General features: G+C 44.2%; 1 protein-coding gene across 3 annotated transcripts in view; it reads left to right on the plus strand.

The window, feature by feature from the left end:
- SUGCT (succinyl-CoA:glutarate-CoA transferase) overlaps positions 1–22937 on the plus strand; it is a 942268-nt gene that overhangs the window by 35223 nt on the left and 884108 nt on the right. For all 3 annotated transcript variants that reach the window (XM_044293705.1, XM_044293704.1, XM_044293703.1), the window contains exons 3-4: positions 56–129; positions 10985–11070. In XM_044293705.1, the coding sequence (XP_044149640.1) occupies positions 56–129; positions 10985–11070 (160 nt within the window). The remainder of the gene's footprint in view (positions 1–55; positions 130–10984; positions 11071–22937) is intronic.

Below are 22937 nucleotides of genomic sequence, written 5' to 3' on the forward strand. Positions count from 1 at the left end.
TTCCCTATGAGGATGTTATTAACAAGTTGTTATCTATATACCTTTTATTTTGTAGAGTCTTGGCTGGACCTTTCGCTACAATGATTCTTGGGGATCTTGGAGCTGAAGTTATAAAAGTAGAAAAACCCGGTAATCATTTTCTTACTCGTGCTTGCTGTCATTATGTGTGAGGCAAAGGCTAAAGCCAATAGTTATTCATCCCGACGAGGGGATGGTATTAGCTCTGGCTATGATACTTGTACACATGGATCACAGCGACAATCCTCACACCGATATCCCCTAGGGCCATGCAGTGACAGGGGGTCTCCTTCCTGGTGGTAGTTGTAATTCCCTTGGTGTTAAGTGTTGGCAGGAGGTGTAGGTACAGTATCCAGGCCAGTAGTAAATAAATAAGTGCAAAATTGAAGCAGAAGTACATCCGACAGGAAGAAGATATATTTCAAAGTGTAGTTCACTCCTCACAATAGTAATATATGGCAGCAGCAATTATGGAAGTTGTAGTACTCCTTGCTTCTTTCTCTCCCTGCTGAACCTTAGGCATTCAATAAAGTTCTTGTAAAGGTTTCTGTAGTTCCCAGACAGAGGGTTACAGAATTAATGTACAGCTGCCCAAACCATCTCGAAATGTGGAATGGTGCGTTAGCAATATTTCCCCTCACAGCAGCAAAGTCTCGCTCTGCCATGAATGTGCACAATACCTTGCCGTCTGACTCCAATGCACAGCTTTGTAGATTTTGGACCCTTAAATTGCCGTTCTCTCTGGAGCACTTTTGTAGTATAGTAGCTTGCTTGGATAGCTGTAGTCTCAGACATCATAGTTCTGTGAAACTCGGACCTAGCTCTGAGGAGCTCATGCAACATAGTTCCTCTCCCTTTCTCAGCTAACCACAGACTGTTCCACTAACACGGGGTGGACCCAGTTCCATCTCCTAGTAACCTAAGGGGATGTGTTGTTGGTATACAAATACAACAAATTAGAACATTTGTTTTAGCAATATAACATTACAACAATTACCCTTTTGCAATAACCCTGTTCTGGAGCACAGCACATATGTTCTCAATTAAAGGTGTTATCTACATTATCATTCACATTATTTATTGGACACTCTTTTTTCCTCATTTATTTGCTTATCTGGATGACTTTCTTCCCCTTCTGTGGGTGTTCGGTCGCTCATCAAGTACCTGAATTTCCTGGATGCATTGCAATTTGCAACTAGTTCTTGTTAACCTTTTCCTTCCCTGCCTAGAAAATAGTCCTGCATATATAGCCCCAGATATACATATGGTATGTAGTGTCCCCAAAATGTATTTTTCCACTTTATAGAGAGATACAGTTACATATGGCTATGAATTTAGAAGTAGGGATGGATTGATTGATTATGTTTGGGCTGGTTTACCTGCTTCATTATGAGATCACCACACCGGGACGTAGCAGGGAAGCTACAGGGCATGTCAGTCAGGACAAGGTGAACCAGAAGGTTAAATGGCAGAGGGCACTTGCAGAGATTACATAATAGACAATGGTGGGATTTAACATTCCCCCCATGCCACTATTCTGGCTTAAAAAACACCATTGCGACAAAATTTAATAGCGAGTGGAATTTCTACACCACCCTTACCACTTTCTGAAAAAGGGTTCGTGGTGAAGTAGGGGAGGGGCCATCAGATACGACACAATTCATCTTCATTTATGCCAGCTGTCTGCCGTAAATGAAGACTGAAATCTACAGCACCTCAGAGCTGCCGCTGAATTCTGTTTAGGCCCAAACGGACTGCTGGAGAATGTGCCTAATGTATGACGAGCCCTGCACCTCGTCATAAATTAGGCGCATCCTCCGACAGTGCAGGGTATATCATAGACTGGCATAAATCGCTGGTCTATGATAAATTCCTTTCTATATCGTTTTTGCATGTATATTGCAATAATACTTCAGATGAAAGTATTTAATAGTAATACTTTTCATGGGAGTACCCCATATTTTTTTAACCCCAACCCCTTCCATATAAACATCTAATTTTTGTCTTATGTAAAGTGGTAGGTTTAGTCAATATTAGTCTAATGCATATTTACAGATCAGAGAAATTACCTCCCATCTTGGGATATTTATGACATAGCCACAGGATATGCCATAAATATCCAGTAGGTGTGGGTCCACCGCTTGGACCTGGCTCCTATCTGGACCAATGGGACTTCAATGGGACAGTTCCTTTAAATCAACTGGGTGGTTTCAGTATATCGTAACACAGAGCAGCCAGTGATCAGACAGCACCCGTCATAGAAAACAGGATTACATCATCTGTTAGTCAGTATGTGGCAAGAACATCAACATGAAAGCAATAGAAAAACTGGGTTCATGTGTTGCACATTATTATTTGTTACACTAGTTATAGAATGCCAGCAATTGCATTACAAATAAAGTATTTAGGATATTAGAGGGTTTACACACAAACAATAGCAGAGGTTAAAGCGTAACTGACACCACAATGCTCTTTATTAGCTACTGTTGCATTCTATATACCCCATAGAAATTGTGAAATGCCCAGAAAACTGGATCGGAAAAATAGCATCAAACAATAAAAAAGTAACATTACTAACCTGATAAATCCCACTCTGCTCCATTGCTTCTTGTTGATTTTCCTGGGCCATACACCCATGAAACTGCTGCAGACAATCATAGGCCTCAGCAATCTTATGTCATACATGCCAGCATCACCACTGAGACCAGTGATTGACTGCAGCACTCATGTGTGTGTATGACATGTCACCACTGCAGGAAAATCAACAAAGATCGTCAGGGATGATCAGATGAGGGATTTATTGGGAGATTTATCAGGTGAGCAATGGTTTCCATCAGCCTAAGACTACATGCACACGACCGTCTGCAAATTGCGCATCCGCAAAAAAAAAAAAAAGGATCACATCCATTTGCCATCAGTTTTTTTTTTTTTGTGGATCAACTGTAACAATGCCTAAAATGGACAAGAATATGACATTATATATATAATTATTTTTTTTGCGGGGCTACTACGGAACGAACATACCGATGCGGACCCATTGAAATGAATGGGTCCACATGCTATCCGCAAAAAATAAATAAAAAGAACGTACAAGGAAACTTTGGGCCTCATGCAAACGACCGTTCTTTTATTCCTCATCCATTATTGCGGTTCTGATGAATGGGTTCTGATGCGGACCCAATCATTTCTATTGAGCCGTGTAAAATGAGTATAGTCAACCCTTTGGTATCCACGTCCGTTGTTCGTGGTTCAATTCTGCTCAAAAAATATAACCTGTCCTGTTCTTGTCTGCAAAAAACGGTTTGCGGACCCATTCAAGTCAATAGGTCCGCAAAAGCTGAGGATGCACAACGGAAGCCATCCGTACGTCATCCGCCTCTCCGTTTTTTTTTGCGTATCCGTTGCCCAGCAACCTGTGTCCAAGGCCTTTGACATAAAAAAAAAACCTGTACAGGAAGTTCAAACTCACAGATTGCCAAGAGTTTGGTGAATGATAGACACTTGGCAGAGTTTGTCCTGTCATTGTCTGAAAATGCCACACTGGAATGTGGACAAATTAATCACTTTGGTCCAGGAACGGCCCGAGCTTTGGGACACTCGGACCAATATCTACCACGATTGGGTGAGGAAGGATGCGTCGTGGGAGCAAGTGGCCTGTCGCATGAGGCCTTCTGAATAGGAGAGAGCGGATATCAGAGGTCGGGCTGATTTAGGTAAGTGCAAGCTATGTCGTTTTTGTGTCCTGCCCCTGTGTTGTCCCCAATGATTTTGCTATTACTTCCATGAGGTCATAATCGTGTCCCTTTTGTGGCCAGGCTTAATTCTGTTGAAAAAGCTGTACGCGAAACGTGCGTTGGGGAGTGGACCGGTGGTATTGCTGCACGATACAATCGAATCAATTGGTCAGTATATATAATGGTTTCCATCATGTGTCAAATACAATTTTGACTATTGTTATTGCCCTAATTTTGATAACCTTGGTGTATATCTTCACACCGGCTTGTGGCAAATTCTGACACATATATACATGTGGATATTTGTGGTGTCTAACAGCTACAGCTTTTGGATACTATATGCCCACTACTCATGACCATTTGGGTATAATTATGCACTTGCACTTTACCTTAGATATATGTATTGGCAGCCCACCATCGGTTCACTTGGTTTTTAACATGTATTGTAACCTGTATGTATTGTCTTATTTGTGACCAGTGCTGATCATGTGTCTTTTGTGATTTTCTTAATAAAATTTAGTATTTTTGTACTATTGCAGTATATTTTCTTTAAATTAAAGTATACTTTACTTACCTTACTCCTTCAATCGGTTATATATATTCTAATTAGGGGTAAGCCCGTAATTTTGTTAGGGCTATATATAGGTTTTTAATTCTGTTCTGGCCTGTGCCTATTTTGTCATTTTTTTTAGTGTGCAAATTTCAGCAAACACCACCATGCTTTAATGGATGTCCCGACCTTTGCTACAGCGCACAGTAGTGATGTCTACCCAGCCTGCGCACTTTACAGTTTGGGACACATGTGGCCCTGTTCTAATTGATCTGGCGACATCTTTCCCCTTCCCATAAATAGTATTGGAAAAAGGCCTAGCACAAATAATCTCCTCCTTCATGCAATTCTTTAACATTAGGATCCAGTGCCCCACATCAGTACCACAATGTACTGCCCGACATAGCCCTGCTGTGTATTTTCTGTAGCGTTTGATGCTCATGTATGTTTTTAAACACTGCAGATACCCACACCTGCCCTACTGTACCATGTGCTGTGCAATCTCCCCTTTTAGCAGTGTTTGTAAGCTATTTTGTTTTATTGACATCTTTTGATGTTACTTGTACTGTTATTTTTTATAGTTGATGGAAATTATATGTTTTTGTGAGTGTTTGATGTTTTCACAGTGAAGAAGACAAAGACCCGGTGGAACAGCTGCCGGGACCAGTTCCACCGGGAACTTACAGAATAGGGCCGCAGTGGGGATGGTGGTCCCAAGAAAAGACCTTATTTGTATGCGCAGCAATTGCAGTTTCTACGCCCTGTTAATAGACTTGAGGCCATAAGTTTTTTTTGTTTTTTATAAAATACTATTTTTAACTGTATATGTCATTGGCCACTACGAGAATATTGCAGACCTTTCTTTTGGGTTTGGTCTGCAATATATGATGGTGGTGGCCTATCCATCAAATGTTATATTTTTTTTTACACAGGATGTACAGTTCGGCCCTTTTGTGGCCACTATTTCATAATCCGTGTTAACAATTGTATTAACTCCATAAGGTGCTTATGCACAGAATCTTGATCACACATTTTTGGGTGTCCATTTCAAAATGTGTGACTTTTTAGAATGTTGAAGTGGACATGCGCTTGATGTGTGTCAAACTTTTCGTGAAAACATGCTATTTCTAATTTTTGGTTGTGTGGGGTTTTCGCCTTTTGGCTATTTTTAAGGTTTGCTTTCAACCCGCCTGAGCCAAAAGCACCAAAATCACTGTTTGCTAACTATGCCAATCAATGCGACTCTCCCTCTCCCTTTATATAGACTGGACAGAATATCAGCACTTGGTTAGCTCCTGAATGTGTCTATGTGTTTTCGTGCTGGACAGCTCTAAACATACAAGAGCCTACAAAATGTTCATTAGCTATTTTAACACTGTACAAAGAAACAATCCTTCAATTGTTGGATTATGTAATGTGTCCACAAATGTTTAGGGCAAACATTACGATTTGAAACCCTTATGGGATCTGTGCAAGCTCACCTTTTTGTAGACATACAGCACTATGTTTGCAATAATGTTTTTTGTATTTTGTAATGTAATTTTTGGCTAATGTACTATATTTTTTCGTGTGATTTTTCCATACAGTACTGTGGACAGTCTGGATGACCGTGAGGATTCCGATTTGGGAGGGGCAGAAACTCCAGCTGTATTTTCACCAGCCTCAAGTCCTGCACCAACACTGGCGGAGGACCAAGGCCAACAGGCCAGGGAAACTTCCGGCATTTCAGAAGGGAGCCCTGAAACAGCCCACCAGTCTCAGCCCAGGCGAAGGAGGAATGTCCCTCAGTCTTCCTCTGGGCTAGTTACTCGGGAAATGATCGATGCCCGAGTAATTGAGTCCCCAGAGGAGGACTGAAGGGCAGGAAGAAGCAGTATTGAGGGGGGTTGGAGCCATTACTCAGGCGGGTCCCTCCAGAGAGGCATAACATGTGTATTGCCTCTGTAGTTGTGGTGTTAGAGATGTATGCATCCCAGTACCAGGGAGACATACACTCCCAAATCGATCAGCTACATCGTCAAATAGTGATGCCCCCCTCTCAGAAGGCCACCAGCTACCCGCCTCGGCAACCCCCACCCCAAGGGCCACCTTTCCCCACTCAACCTTTCCGCGGGTCCCAAGACCCCAACCTCCCCATTGGCCAGCCCACTAATCTGGCCAGTTACTCTACAGGGTCCCCGGATCCTGGCCAGGTCTGCCCAGGACCCTCATATGCCCCAGGCTCGTTCACTCGAGACCTTTTTTATATCTTATTTAGTTTTTTTGTTGTTTTAATTTATTGTTATTTATGTTTATTTAGTTGAGACAGTGATTGTCTGTATTTTTTTAAGAATTTATTGAAAAAGTCACTTGCCTTCTGTTCTTGCTTGTCAGAGAAATTACATTAACAGTTCAACACATTTCAACATAACATAGACACACACAATCCGTCAAGTACTATCACTTTAATTATTCACATACTTTGAAAAGTATTAATCTTTCAATGAGGTATTAGAAGGTTTTTGGGACCATATTGCAAATAGATTAATGATGGTTTAAAAAGTACACTTTGCAAAGCATCTTTATTAATTATATTCACCTTTAATTGTTTTATGGCTCAAAACCTCAGCCCGCAAGCCCACGTCAAGGGTCCTCATTCTCTTGCGAGTCCGTACACTCTACTGCAACATAAATTCAAGAATCTATCTGAAAAAAAAAAAAAAAAACGAGCACAGAAGAAATCAAACACTGCCACGAATAGCGTCCATCTGCCATGGCAAGGACCCCTCTGGGCTGAAAAAGAACTCTGCATAGAGTTCCCGAACTGCAATGCCTGCAGTCCCAGCTCGTCTATGCAGGGTCCTATCCAAACCCAAACCTGATGACGTAGGAAATTCTTCCATGTCAACAGAAGAGGAAGCCTTGTGAATACTGGTGAAGATGTGTAGAACAACACAAGCTTGAATCACCAGGGTAGCATTCTCTGGATCTATCTGTATGGATGACAAAAACACCCTCCACTTGCTAGAGAGTATTCCAAAAGCGCACTCAACATACCGACGGGCACGAGTCAACCGGTAGTTGAAAATACACCTCCTGACATCCAAACCACACTTGGGGAAGGGCCGTATAACATGGGGAGTCAATGCAAACCCTTCATCCGCAACGACCACAAATGGAGCCAAGCCAAGCAGTCTTCTGGACTCGGGCAGGGCAAGCTGGTTGGGCCGAAGCCGCTCACCCATTCTAGAAGCACTAAAGATGAGAGCATCTGCTGTGCTTTCATAGGCCCCAATATCAACCGGTAGTTACTGTTAGCCAAAGCCAAAAGCACTACCGAAAAATATTGTTTATAATTGAAGAATCGGGTACCTGAGTGAGGAGGCTTCTTCACACGAATGTGCTTGCCATCCGTTGCCCCGATGCAGTTTGGAAACTGCACAGAAAGATTGAAGCCCTCAGCGATTCGAACATAATCCTCAACTTTAGGCTGTGGCATCACCGTCTCTCGGAGTCGATGCCAGAAAACATAGAAAGTGTGATGCACAATCTGAGAAAGCGTTGAGGTTCCCAAAGGAAACTCAAAGTGCAGGGATGCAAAGGAGTTCCCAGTTGCCAGGAATCTGTTGACAAAACAAAAAAAGATGGGTGACATAATTTACTTTGAAAGGATTTGGGACATCATGAACATGGTTCTTAATAGTTAGTAGACATGTGGTAAACATTCTATGTCCCTTTTTAAAACAATCATTTTATCCCCGAAAACTTTAGTTATGATCAAAACACTAGCAACAATGGGGGTGTGGGCCCTACTACTACAAGCTGTGTTACACCTACTGTGGTCATGCCATTTCCATGCAGAATGTATGGGCAACGCAGGATGATGTGAACACTCTGCATGATGATAGCGTTGCCAGAGAGGAAAATAAAGCTTCAAAAACAACACTACCTTTAATCTTTGCATGTTATTTGGCTGGTAAAATACAAAAAAATTTAAATAGACAATGGCACAAATAAATAAGGGACAAAGCCTGGTAACTTCAGCTAACATTAGCAGATGTCTAACACCAGCTAGTTTAAGAACCAGTTACTAATGACTGAAGCAGTGCACATTACTGTTAACAATAAATAACATATTTCTTACCTCAACGTGACGATGAGCTTTTCCTCAGGAGTAATGCAGCACCTCATGTTGGTGTCCTGGAAGATGAGGACAGTACGGAGAGACGACAGCAGGTGATCAAAGGTAGACACTGGCATCCGACAGAATGCAAAGAACTTCTTTGGATGATGACGAAGATCAGTGTAGAGGGTATAGAAGTGGCCTTTGCTGTACCGTTTGGAAACAATGGGATGGACCCAAAATCTCCTCCTTCTCCTCGGTTTCTCGTCCAACAGAAGGGACATCTGCCATGGTGAAACCAAGATGCAAAACTTAAGAATCTGAGACGAGAAAAGCCAAGGAATCAAACGAAACTCTGTACCCTGGAAACACTGCAGAAAATGGCCACCGAACAGTCAGATGACCAGCATACAGTATATACCTGTATCCTGGGTGGGGATAGTAAAATCACACAATTTTCTCCTTCAGTTTTTTTTGCGGTCACGGAAACACTAAAGAAACCAACAACGGAACAATGGATCCCTGATTTGCGGACTGCAAAACACAAACAGTCGTGTGCATGTAGCCTTAGGGATCATACTCACGAACATATTTTCTTTCCATGTCCCTTCCGTTTCTTTTGCGGAGGTACGGGAGGTACTCTGTTTGCATTCCATTTCCGTATGTCCGTATTTCTGTTTCGCAAAAAAATAGAACATGTCCTACTATTGTCCGCTTTACGGACAAGGATAGTACTGTTCTATTAGGGGCCAGCTGTTCCGTTCCGCAAAATACGGAATGCACACGGATGTCATCCGTATTTTTTGCAGATCGAAAAATACATACAGTCGTGTGCCTGAGGCCTTAGGTTGTGTTCCCACAGATAAAATCTGCCACTGATTCAGCAGTTGAAAATGGGTGTTTTCTGCTGCTGAATCCACATTCAAAACGGGAATCAACTGTTTCCCCTTGTATTCAATATAAAAGAAAAAAAAAATGATTCCCTCTTTGCCGGAAAAGAAAAACGCTAGTGTGAAAGTACCCTAACATAGCTGATATCTCATAATTACATATTAATCTGCCTGATATCCAGCATCATAATCTGTGGTTTTGACGTGTGAATCGCTATATATTTGTACTCTAAATGCACAATGTTGCAGTTCTGGAAGAGCTCCCTAATGAATGACAGAAACAAAGATCAACCTGTTAATGTTTAAATATTTTTTTTACTGTTGTTAAAGAGCAAAGGTGAGTGTGTCAGTATGATATTATTTATTGTACTTGCTCCACACTGAAAGCATCCTATGACATACAGGGTAAATTATCACTCCGGGCATGTAGCTGGCCAGCTAAGACCTGTCCTAGGTTGCTAATATAGCTTATATGTGTATATACTCAGACCTGCCAATAACCTAAATACAGTTCCTATGTTTATGTGTTGAAGACAAAAGCAGAGTTATTTACTGTGACATCATGTCTAGCGCCATTCTATGGAAACAGTAGGTTTAAAGAGCACACCAAATGCTTCAAATAACTTCTTTATTAACTTCAACTTTTCTTCATATATAACACTTCCGCCCCCGCAGCTTCTGCAGTCTGCTTCGGGTCTTAGCTGTCATTCACGGAGCGGATGTCACGCACGGCATCCGCTCGTGTGAAACAGCCCTTATAGTTCACTTGCAGTATGCAGTTAGCAGTGACTATTTGCAGATTGGTTGAGTATGATCTGGTATGGTTGTATGCAATTTTCGATTGCAATATGGATTCTGAATTCTTGCAATTGCAACTATACAAATTCAATTGCAAGTTTCGAATTGCAAGCTACAATTGCAAGCATTCAGATTCCATATTGCAATCCAAATTGCATGCAATCATACCAGATCATACTCAACTATTCTGCAAATAATCACTGCTAACTGCCGCACCTGGTTTCTCCTGCATCATTGCTACTGATTACCATTCAAACAAAAGGGGGGAGGCCTGGGTGGCATTACTGGTGGAGCGATGGTACAGCAAAGAGAGTGAACCTGCCCACCGTGCACTGAAACCCTTATTTGCATAAAATAAAAAGAGGCATTTCTCAGGATTAGGCCCCATTCACACGTCCGCAATTTCATTTTGCGGAACGGAATTGCGGACCCATTCATTTCTACGGGGCCGCACGATGTGCTGCCCGGATACGGAATAGCGGACTCGCTCTTCCGGGTCCACAATTCAGTTCCCGAAAAAAATAGAACACGTCCTATTCTTGTCCGCAATTGCAGACAAGAATAGACATATTCTATTAGTGCCGGCAATGTGCGGTCCGCAAAATGCGGAACGCACATTGCCGGTGTCAGTGTTTTGCGGATCTGAGGATCCATAAAACACACTACGGACGTGTGAATGGAGCCTTAGAGGACTGGATTTTAACAACAAAGGTATGGTTATGTTTAGGAGCACCTAACCTACGTTACGGTATGCTTACTTTGAACTTCCTGTGTACGTCCAGCAAAGTAAGTCATTGTATCTGTTATTATGCTGCTGTTCTATGCAAGTTTTTTCAGGAATACTTTTTGGAAATAAGTAAACCAGTAAGAATTCAATTATCTATTTTTGCAGGGTCTGGAGATGATACAAGGGCGTGGGGGCCACCCTTTGTTGGAAGTGAAAGTGCCTACTTTCTTAGCGTGAATAGAAATAAAAAGGTATTTAGATTTACACTTGGGGGGGGGGGGGGGTTTGTATCGTTGTAAGTTGTGTTTGATAACAAAAGCTGATAAAAACTATCTTATTAAAAAAAAGGTATTTAGAGGCACATACCATTACGTCCACTTTGTGTGTGCCCTTTATTATTATCCTGGTGATCTTTAGAGTTCTCTGAGCTAAAATTAAGGTGGAAGAATTCTGGTGCTGCTCTCATCCTTCTGTGATATGTTAGGTACATCTCAATGAGGTCCTGTTTTTTACATTGCTTTAGGCCTCATGCACACAAACGTATTTTGTTTCTGTGTTCGTTCCGTTTATTTTTGCGGATAGGATGCAGACCCATTCATTTCAATGGGTCCGCTAAAAATGCGGACAGCACACCATGTGCTATCTGCATCCGTATGTCCGTTCCGTAGCCCCACAAAAAAAATATAACATGTCCTATTCTTGTCCGTTTTAGGCATTGTTACAATAGATCCGCCAAAAAACGGATGGCATGCAGATGTCATCCTTTTTTTTGCGGATTCGCAATTTGCAGACCGCAAAACACATACGGTTGTGTGCATATAGCCTTAATCTTTTATACGTAGATGCTATGTTTATATGTAGATATCATCTATTTTACAGAAAAGAATTATACATACTATTAATACATGAAATTATATATCTTTTACTAATCCTGATGAGCATACACCTTTAGATAGCTGTCATCTGATAAGGTTTCCTCCTGCCCCACTTACACATTCACACTCAGGCCAGCCAAGTGTGATACTGTCAGATATCTCGGGTGGTAGCTTACTAAACCACGAAAAACAAAGGATTGGGCCTGTTAACTCGTAAAGTACCTCCGCCGTACATGTACGGTACTGGTGGACGTGACTTAAGGACCTGCGCCGTGCATGTACAGTAGGCTGATCGGGCGGCTGCAGGAGCTCGCTCGCCCGATCAGCGGCACAGACCCCGCAGTCAATGACAGCCGGGCCCCTGCTGCATAGGCCGGCATCAGTGAAAACACCAGTTTTTAGAGGGTAGGGGTTCTCTCCACATATCCATCAGGCCTCCGCGCTGCAGTGACGGGGACCCGATGGCAGAGAAGGCAGCCCTATGCCTTCTATAGGCATCGGGGGTTGCCTTCTACGGAAGCCTGTGAGATCCAGCCTTTAGGCTGGGTCTCACAGGCAGACTGTCAGCATAAAATCTGACAGTCAATACATTATAATACAGGATGTATTGTAATGCATTGTAGAGGGGATCAGACCCCAGAAGTTGAAGTCCCCAGAAGTTGAGTGGGACAAAAAAAAAGTAAAAAATACAAGTTTTTTTTAAATAATAATAAAAAATAAAGTTTCAAGTAAAAAAAAAAGCCCCTTTCCCAAAATAAAACACAAAATAGGAAAAAAAATTGAAAAAAATCACATGACCCACCCCCTCACCTGAATGCCGTAGAAAAAAATAAAAACTATGCTAAAACAACAATTTTTTTGTCACCTTACATCACAAAAAGTGCAACACCAAGCGATCAAAAAGGCGTATCCCCCCCAAAATAGTACCAATCAAACCGTCTCCTCATCCCACAAAAAATGAGCCCCTACATAAAACAATTACCCAGATAGATGACAAAGAGGAAGAGAATCTCTCCTCTTCCGGTATCCCAGAATATTCGGTCCCAGAAAAAGTACCAAACTGAGGGTGAAAACCATATGCGCCAAAAAAATGGTGACTTATCAGTTAACTCCTGCATACGGTTATTCAAGGCAAACTGAGCTAAAGACAAGAACGAGGACCACTCATCCTGATTCTCAGCGACAAAACACTTCAAATAGGTCTCCAGGTTTTGGTTAGTGCGCTCAGTTTGACCATTTGACTAAGGATGAAAAGCCGAAGAGAAAGACAACTGAATACCCAGACGAGAACAAAACGGCCTTCAAAACCTGGAAACAAATTGCGTCCCCCTATCAGACACCACATCAGAGAGAATGCCATGGAATTTCACAATGTTATCAACAAAAACATGAGCGAGAGTTTTCAAATTGGGCAAACCTGATACATCCCATTAGTGTATGTGACATCTTCAGGACTCAGAGTTCCCTCCTTTCTGCACAACACCATAGTAGTGTTGGTCCCTAGACACCCATCTTAAGGATTTGATAGGTGTAGGGTCCGAGTCCTGAAAATGCCTGAATTCCTTGAGACAGAGGGCGTGTAAGTCATGTTGAATGGCAGACACATTCTCCACCGGGGTATAATGCTGAATTACACCGTTGGCAAAACCCTCTCTCTGGTTTCCGGATTTTGCCACCCAAACATTCCACCATTAAAAGGCCGGGTCCATTAAGTGATATGTTAGCTATATCAATGTTAGTCCCCAGGCCCTCCCCTGAAGAGGCCGATCCTGCCAGCAACATGCTTACAACCAGTGTCACAAGCTGGAGATGTATCCGGTTCAGAGGACGCCTAGCTCTTCCCTGGCCAGGTGGTCCCATGGCGTATCTCCCTCTTGTGTTCTGTAATTAGATGGAGTATGATAAGTGTAATGGATTCGCCATCGACCCACCAAGCCCTCTACCCCCCCCCTCACCCAACTCAGAACGGTATGCGTTATTGAGTTGGGAAAGCCTGGGTGGCTTTGGCCTGGTCGATGTGAATCCACAAGCGTTCCTGCCGTCTACGGGATTTCTTTTTGTTTGTGATTGGCCTTTGTACCTTCATCATGGTGTCTCCCATTACTTCAAGGACCTTGTAGGGTCCTTCCCAGTTTGCGTCCCATGGGCCAGCCCGATGGAAGACTTTCACCATTACCATTTCTCCTACAGCGGGCATTGGTGTTTCCCCCTGTAGATATGGTTTGTGCAACCGTATTGCTGCATGAGCCAGTAACTCCTTTAGGTTCTGTTGAACCTGTTGGAGAAACATGTCTCTGGCGATGGCGTTCTTCGTGGGCTCCGACACTTGGGTTTTGTTAGGTAGACATAGGGGCATCTTACGTCCGGTCATCAGTTCGAACGGGGAGATACCAGTACTGGAGGCCTCGGTGGCTCGAATACCCATTAGCACGGCTGGAAGATAGGTTACTCAAGAGGAACCCTTCTCCAGCAGTGCCTTGGAAAGCCGGGTTTTGGTCCGGGTTCATCCGCTCCACGATGCCCGCTGACTGAGGGTGATAAGGCACATGAAACCTTTGCTTTATGTCTAAGAGACCACAAAGCGCTTTCATTACCTTACCCGTGAAATGGGTCCCTCTGTCTGATTCTATCACTCCTGGGATACCCCATCGTGACAGAACCTGTTCCAAGAGAACACGGGCAGTGGTGGTAGCCGTATCATTGACCGTGGGGATGGCTTCTACCCATTTCGAGAAGACATCCACTATTACCAGTGCGTAACGGAAGTTACAACTTCCGGTCGGCAATGGTCCGATAAAATCAATTTGTATCGCGGACCACGGACCATCAGCAGGAGGAACTCGCTGCAACACCGGCTTCAGGGCTGACGCCCTTGGGTTGACTTGAGCACACACCAGGCACTGTTGAGTAACCTCCTCTACTGAATTGGACATTCCTGGCCAGTATAAGTTGTCTCTCAGGGGAGGCAAGAGTTTATTCCGGCCGAGGTGTCCAAACAGTTGGTGGCTCAATCGCGTCAGCTCTGCTTGCAGATGCTGTGGGACCACCGGTAGAGGAAGTTGCTGAGTACCGGTATCGTAACACAGGATCACTTACTGTACAGACCAGGGATGTTGTGGTGATTTGATATGTGTCATTAGAAGAGAATCTTTAGTTTGTTCCTCTTCAAATGACACCGGGCCGTCACTCAGATGGGTACGCGCTGCAATCCGCTGCGTTGGTAGTGGCCCAATGCCTGGTTCCCGGAGGGTACCAGACACTGCCGCAAGTTTAACCAGCTCGTCTGCATTGTTGTTACCCATTATCAAAGGTTCATCCCCTTTTTGATGCGCCGGGATTTTGATAATGGCTGCTTCCGTCATGTGTGCCATGCCCCACTCCTACAGCTCCTTCAGGACCGACACATGAGCCAGAGGTTTGTTTTGACTGTCCACAAATCCACTCCTCTTCCATATGTCATGATGCAGGGTGAGGGAGCGAACTCCATATGAGCTGTCGCTATATATAGTTAGTTTCCCTGGGGGCTGAAGAAGCAGAGTTTCTTTAACAGCCTCTAGCTCTGCCCGCTGTGCCGACATGTGACCCGGTAACCTGACAAGACTCTGGGTACCAGTGGTCTCATCCAGCACAGCAAAACCCGTGACATATTCCCCCTCCAGATAGAATCGAGATCCATCAACAAAGATGTCGGTCCTGAACATCTGTGGCAAGTCGTCCAGTTCTGGTTGGCCACAGTCATGTTTGGTTCCAGTCAGATTTAGCAACTGGGACAGAACATACTTGACCTTGTGGTCCACCTGCAGATTCCGGCCACTGAAATCCATGATCCATCTACCGAATCTCTGTTGGGAGACTCCAGGGAGAGTATCACAGAGCAAGAGTTGCTCAAAGTTGAAAAGGCCTCCTCCTGCGCATCGGACCAACTTTTGATTGAGGGTTATTCTCCTTGAAGGAGCTCATAGAGAGGTTTCGCTTTGGCAGCGAAATCCTCTATGAATTCCCTCATGAAGTTGGCCACCCAAGAGTGCCGGGTCTGGGTAACTGCACCATGGCTTCCACACGGGTTGTCATGATTACTTTGGTTCCAAAGGAAGTTTGGGCCCCAAGGAAGGTTACCTCCACTTTGGCCAAATTTGCCTTATGGGGACTCAGCTTGAGTCCTGACTTTGCCAGGAGTGCCAGCAGCTCTCTCAACAGAACCAAATGTTCCTCCATGGTTTCTGTATGCAAGAGCAGGTCATCCACGTATTGTAGAAGGCATTCCGGCCGTGAGAACACACTCAGTACGGCCGCCAATGCCTGATGAAAATACATGGGGCTGCTGTGTAACCCCTGGGGCAGTACAGCAAACATGTACTATTTGTCCCCCACTGTAAAGGCAAATTTGTACCGGCATGGCTTTTGCCGCTTATTCTGGCCATGATGTCGGGAGTCTAGGCCACCACTGGAGCTGACGTTGGGGTGTATTTATTGAGGATCCGGAGGTCTATGGTAAGCCTCCATGCACTAGTGTCCTTCTTCTTGACTGGCCAGAGGGCATTGTTGCATTTTGAATTGCCCTCAATAACCACACCCCTAGTATGGACCGTGTCCATAACTGAATGGGTGGCCTCTGGTGGAAATCGGTATTGGCGTTGAGGTGGAGGGTCAGGACCCTGTATGTCCACCTGAACGCCAATCAGTCTGCCACAGTTGTTTTTACTCTGGGCCCACAGCTCGGGATGCTCGTACACAATAGGCACCAGGTCTAGATTGTGTGAGACCTCACTTGTGTTTGAGCATGTCAGTAGAATTTTCTACTGCTTGCAAAGGTGGTCCCAGACACTGGCGTTGGATAACAAACACCTTAGCTCGTCTGGGACCCTTCCACACAATGCAATTTGCCAGATCCAGGATCCACCCATTTTGTGTCATTACATCGGTTCCGATAATGTTATCAGAACCGGGTAATACGACATGGGTATCCTGAGGGTCGTGCACCTGGTAATCTGGACGATTACCTCTTCAATTCTGTGGGCCATCAACCCCCCTTGTTAGTGATCAAATCCGATCACCACACATTGGGGGCTGTTGGGGTGTGAATCGTGCTTGACATTAGTGATGGAAATTTCCACACCAGTGTCAAGCATGATTTTCATTTCCTGTTCTTTAATTGTGGCTTTTATGTGGGGTCTCCCTGAAGAGTCCAGTATGATGGGACATACTGGTGCCAATTCTTGAGGGACCCCTAACCCTCAGTCGATGTCCACCAGACTCCCAGTAGGTACCTGTGAGGTACCTACTGCCACTTGTGCCTTTTCACCCTGAGTATTTGGTGTGGAATCTTTATTCCACACCAGTTATTTTGTGGACAATTCCTTCTAATGAGTTATTTTGTGGACAATTCCTTCTAATGTGCCCGTATTGTAAACACAGGAAACACAGGCTTTTCCCATGGCGGGGCCGTGGGGCGAACGGTTGATGCAGACCTCGTGTGCTGTACCTGTTCATCTTGTGATCTAACGTGTACAGGCACACGCTCCCTCACTTTAACAGACTTCTTATTGTGCAGTATATCCTGTCTATACTGCTCAATAGTCATGGCCGCATACATGAGGGATGGCTCCCTAGCTGCACTTAGCCGGATTGCAGTATCAAGGTATGGGAACTTTTCCACAAACATGCGCACCATGCCTTGTGGAATCCCAATACCCTGATCCTTAGTAACCCTCCTGTACATCGCTTCAAACCGACTACACAATGACAAAGGTTCATCATGGATAGTAGGCTTGAACTTTGACAGGACCTCTGGAGTGACGTCCCAATGACCCGTGTCCAGTCTCGTGAGTATGGAGAGGCGTTCCTCCTTATCATGAAACTGTCCATTCGTGGGTTACATCCTCCCCGTTACCTCATACCTTTGGTTACCAATTTTAACAGCTCCATGCGATATTCCGGAGCCACTGAATATTTATTACAGTGACCCTCGAAAATATTGCATAAAGTGAACGGATCTACATTGGGATCGTATTTTGGGATCTCCTTGCAGATCCGTAACAGGAAGTTTATCCATACTGCAATGGTTAGGATAAACCCCTTCCTGTTTCTCCGGACGTGTTTTGGAAGTGGAATATGGCCATCCACTTTCCTCTTCCCATCCGTTGTCCTGTTCCTGGAAAAGGCTGCTACTTCTATTCTCCTCGGGTGTTGGGGTGAATCGTAGCGACCGGTTCACCTGTCCCCTAGTATCTACCACTGCGGATGTGTTATCCGCTGGAGATCTTGGCGCTGTCGCCGCTGTCTCCCCCTGTGCCGTTCCCGAAATGCAAACCTGTTTCGTGGGCACCATACTGTTGGTACTAGGCCGGGACAAATTGGAGATTGCCCGCAGCAAATCCGCAATGCTTTGCGTCTTTGCAGCCAGGTCCTCCCTCATTTGAACAATCAGGGCATCCGTAGATGCCGTATTGTTCCTGTACTGATTATTCTCAGTGTACAGCCGGAGTAGCTCTCTGTCCATGTCAGAGGAGAAACCCTCCTTGTCCGAGAGTCTTGACTCTAACACGCAGATCTCTCTGCCCCTTTCGAATGTACAATGGGTTTCTTCTTGTAACTGAGCCTCTAGTGTGTAAATTCTTCTAATGTTGTCAACACAACAATTGCGGTGGAAGTTTGCCTTATCAGCAACCTCCCCTGCCTTTCCTGTGCTGGTGAGTGTCTCTGTGTGTTCTGCCTTCCAAATGGTATCCTCAAAGGTGAGAACCAATTTGGCTAACATTTGGAGGCGTTTGTTTGTCTTGTTGAAGACACTCCTACTGTTACAAATTCGGTCATGAGCGTGTGCCTGGTCCAACAAGGCGGACCATAGCAGCTCAGAGGATTTGTATGTAGTGGGGATAATGGGATTAGAAGTGCTGTGTTTACTCAAGTGTTGCAGTGTGGAGAAGTTCATACTCACTTTTTGCTGAGCGTCCATCTTCTCGTTGGTGCCGTACTTCTTTGTCCTACGTAGCTGCTTGGAAGAAGTCCTTTTTCTACTGTATCACTTCTTTCTGACCAGCGGACTTGTACGCTGCTCCAATAAAAAAGGATCTCCTCCAGTGACGTGTCTTCTTCTCCCTTGCAACACTCAAGTGACGTGGTGATTATGTAAAGTAAATATAAAAATATTAATACACAGATAGATTATAGATTCTCTGCTAGAGATTTTGATCTGCGTTTGGTACTATAAGGAAGAGTCGCGTTACCTGTCCGAATTATCAGGTCCTAGACGTTCAGACCACTGACCGCATCTCTCTTGCCTGATAATTCACAGTTTAACCGACCTCTAGCCTCAAAACCAAACACAGATTTCAAAATCTAAGCAGTGGGCCTGGCTCGCCAATGTAAAGGGGGAATATTAATTGCCAATATTTATGCAAATATCAATAATTAATATTCATAAATAGGAGGAGCCGTCTATCGATGACTCCGCCTATTTATACCTTTATAATAATAATACGCTACTTTGCCTTACGCTAATCACTAAACTAGCTGCATGCGCCTTACTGAACTAACTATCGCTAATAACCACACATTACACAGATAGTTACAAATAAAACAAAAGCTTTATTAATACCTACAGTACACTAGGCACGCAATACACTAACAAGACAGTACTATAAATACAGCACTAAACTACACTACACGGTTCCAAAATTCTACCCAAATAGCTATCTAATACAGTACACACACACATATTAGCAGCCCACCCCACTTGGTTCTAATCCTATCCCTAAGGGAACAACAAGGGTTAACAGTGGCGCTGCAGGGGTGAGTGCAGGCCACAGACACATAAATACAGTCAGGGGTACAGAATAGGGAGCATGGATGCTCCTGCAGGGTTTGGTTCTCGAAGTGACCCTCGGGGGTATTGGTATTTTTCTCCTTCCCTGATTCTAATCAGATTATAAGCTCCTCTTGAATCCAATTTAGAAAATACCTTTGCACCAACAATCTGATCAAATAGATTCAGAATCAAGGGAAGGGGATAAGAATCACGGACAGTAATGAGATTCAGTTCCCGAAAATATAGGTACAGCTCCGTCCTTCTTTACGAAAAAGAAGCCAGCGGCCATAGGAGACTTAGATGGTCTAATATGTCGCTTTGCCAAACTCTCTGCAATATACTCCCGCATAGCTATTCTTTCGGGTTGAGAAATATTATATAACCGAGATTTTGTCAATTTTGCTCTGGGGATAAGATTGACCGGACAATCATACTCTCGGTGAAGGGGCAATTCCTGAGCTCTAATCTCTGAGAATACATCTGAAAAATCGTAAAGAAACTGAGGCAAAACCTTAGTGGACACGCTCGAAATAGAGGCACTAAGACAATTGTTCATGCAAAATTCACTCCAATTACAGATTTGTCTTGTTTGCCAGTCAATGGTAGGGTTATGTTTTATCAACCATGATAAACCCAGAACCATCGGAGCATGCAAACCTTTCATAACAAAGCAAGAAATGAACTCAACATGAGATTCACCCACCCTCAAATGAATATCCTGAACAATATAAGTTAGACATCTTTGCGAGAGGGGGGGGGGGGGGGGTGGAATCTATAGCAAACACTGGTATCTCTTTGCTTAATGCGCTAGTTTTAAAACCATGACTCTGAAGAAATTGAAAATCAATAAGATTAACCCCTGCGCCACTGTCAATAAATACCTTTAACTCAAAATTTCCAGAGTCTAGCACCACCATGGCAGACAGGAGGAATCAGGTACTGCAGGTAGGATACGAATATGCCTGCTCTGACTCCCCATTCACACTACCAAGAGTAAGGAAGTTTTTTTTTCTTTGAAGGGATCCCCTATTTGTTTTTCATTACCACTTCGATGTTTAATAAAAGGGCACACATTAACAAAATGACCTTTTTGACCACAGAAGTAACACAGTCTATTCAACTTCCTAAAATTCCTATTACCAGAGTAAGAAGTAACCGGACCCAGTTGCATAGGCTCCTCTCCAGCCCCTAATTCAAGTGTCATAGTTCCCTGAGGGACAGGAGGGACTGATTCTCCACCAGACAGCACTCCCTGCCCGAGGGGAACCTTGCACCTCTCCCTAAAACGTCTATCAATCCATACGGCCAAAGACATGGCCGCCTCCAAAGAATCAGGTTTTTCATGAAATGCAAGGGCATCTTTTAATCTCTCAGATAGCCCCTGACAGAACTGACTAAGGAGTGCAGGATCATTCCACTCCGAGTCAGTCGCCCATCTTCTAAATTCAGCACAATACGACTCAGCAGTACGTTCTCCCTGGCACAAGCTGCGCAACTTAGATTCAGCCATAGAGACCCGGTCTGGGTCATCATAAATCAGGCCCAGGGCTCCGAAAAATTAATCCACCGACCGGAGGGACTGTGAACCGGTCGGCAGAGAAAAAGCCCAAGACGTAACCTTTTAGCAGAGAAATAATAATCCCTACTCTCTGGTTTTCGTCTCCAGATGAAATCGGACGCAGACAAAAATACAATTCACACATCCATTCACACATCCGCAATTCCATTCCACATTTTGCCGAATGGAATTGCAGACCCATAAATTTCTATGGGGCCGCATGACGTGCGGCCCCGATCCGGAATTGCGGACCCGCACTTTCGGGTCCGCAATTCCGATCCTGAAAAAAATAGAACATGTCCTATTCTTTTACGCAATAGCGGATAGCGGAACGCACATTGCCACTGTCTGTGTTTTGTGGATCCACAAAACACACCACGGATGTGTGAATGGACCCTAAACCAAACAAAGTTATCACCTCCCCTTGAAAACCTATCAGGGAGAGCGACCTTAGGTTCCAGGCAGACCTGGTTTCCCCCGGCGGCACCAGACGCCAAAGTACTCTGACATCGTGCAACCGAATTGCGGAGTCCAGCTACCTCCAAAGACAATCCCTGCATGCGATCAACCAAAGCATCAATAGCTTCCATTTTGCAAACACGAGGGAAAAAATTACAGTATGGCGGGTTATAATGTCACGGTAGGTAAGATAAGGGAAGGAAACAGAACACGACAAGGCAAACAAAAGAACTGACTAGGCCCCAAATGCTAGGGAACAAAGGGGTTACCACCTAGCAATCCCCAAAACACTTTCCCTAAGCTGCTATGCCCATGCTATTCAACAACCGAAGAAGCTAGTGTCACCCTAGAGGCCTAGTAAAAACATATCTAATTATCTTATCTTATCTAGAGATGTGTTGGAGCAGACGATCCACCAAACTTCCAGCGCTCACACAAGGCAGAACTATAACCCGCAAAGGCTATAGGGAGAGGGAGGGATAAATAGCCTCACCAATTACCTAAAGAACAATACCTGGGAGGAGGTGGGATTCAGTTCAAACCCACAAAAAAACAAACTGTCAGATCGAGTCACGTGCAGCAATTCTGACAGATCTCCTCAGAACACCCACAGGGCAGGGCGTGACACCTATATCCCACTCTCTATCTACACTATATACCCCTTATTAGTATGACCCCCCCCCACCCTCCCCTAGATCCTAGTCTGATATTTTTTAATAGCTAACAAAAATAGAAGCATAGATATAACATAGCGAGCTTTCGAGACCTCAAAATCATTTCTATTTTTGTTCTGATTTTGTTTCTCTTAATGAGAAAAATTAATAAGATTATTAAATATTTGCTTCAGATAGACTGATGCAAATCAGCCTTAGTAAGGGGAGTCTTAAGAATTGCTTCTGTGCATACAGTATATTAGTAACTGCTAGTAGAGCCCTTTCTCCTAATTAGAAGACATTAACAGGGGACACTTGGTGGCACCATTGTGGGCCAGACTAAAGGCGTTGCAGGTTGTGAAAATCCATTACCAAATGACCTCTTAGGGCATTTTAAAGGGACACTGACAGGCCCAATAATCACATTTAGGTATATATATGACAGTACAGGTCTTCTAAAGTGTATTAAAATCATATAAGTATCCCCCCTGTCCACCTTATAAATATAGTAAACTGAAGTTTTATAACCTGGGTGAAGCGTCTTCATTCTGCCCAAGGGCCGCGTTTCATCTCCACTTGCGCCCAGCCAGCCGCCCCCAACTGCCGTTTTGAATCGCCGCCCAGCTCATCAATATTCACTTCGCTGGGCGGCTACTACTGTCCCCAACTGCACAAGATCCGGCACATGCCCAATACAATCCTATGGGCATCGGCCTCCGTCTTATCTTCAGCGCATGCGCCCGGCACCCTCACTGGCCGGGATCAC

Source organism: Bufo gargarizans, chromosome 5 (assembly GCF_014858855.1).
Source record: "Bufo gargarizans isolate SCDJY-AF-19 chromosome 5, ASM1485885v1, whole genome shotgun sequence".
In the NCBI taxonomy this organism is placed as follows: domain Eukaryota; kingdom Metazoa; phylum Chordata; class Amphibia; order Anura; family Bufonidae; genus Bufo; species Bufo gargarizans.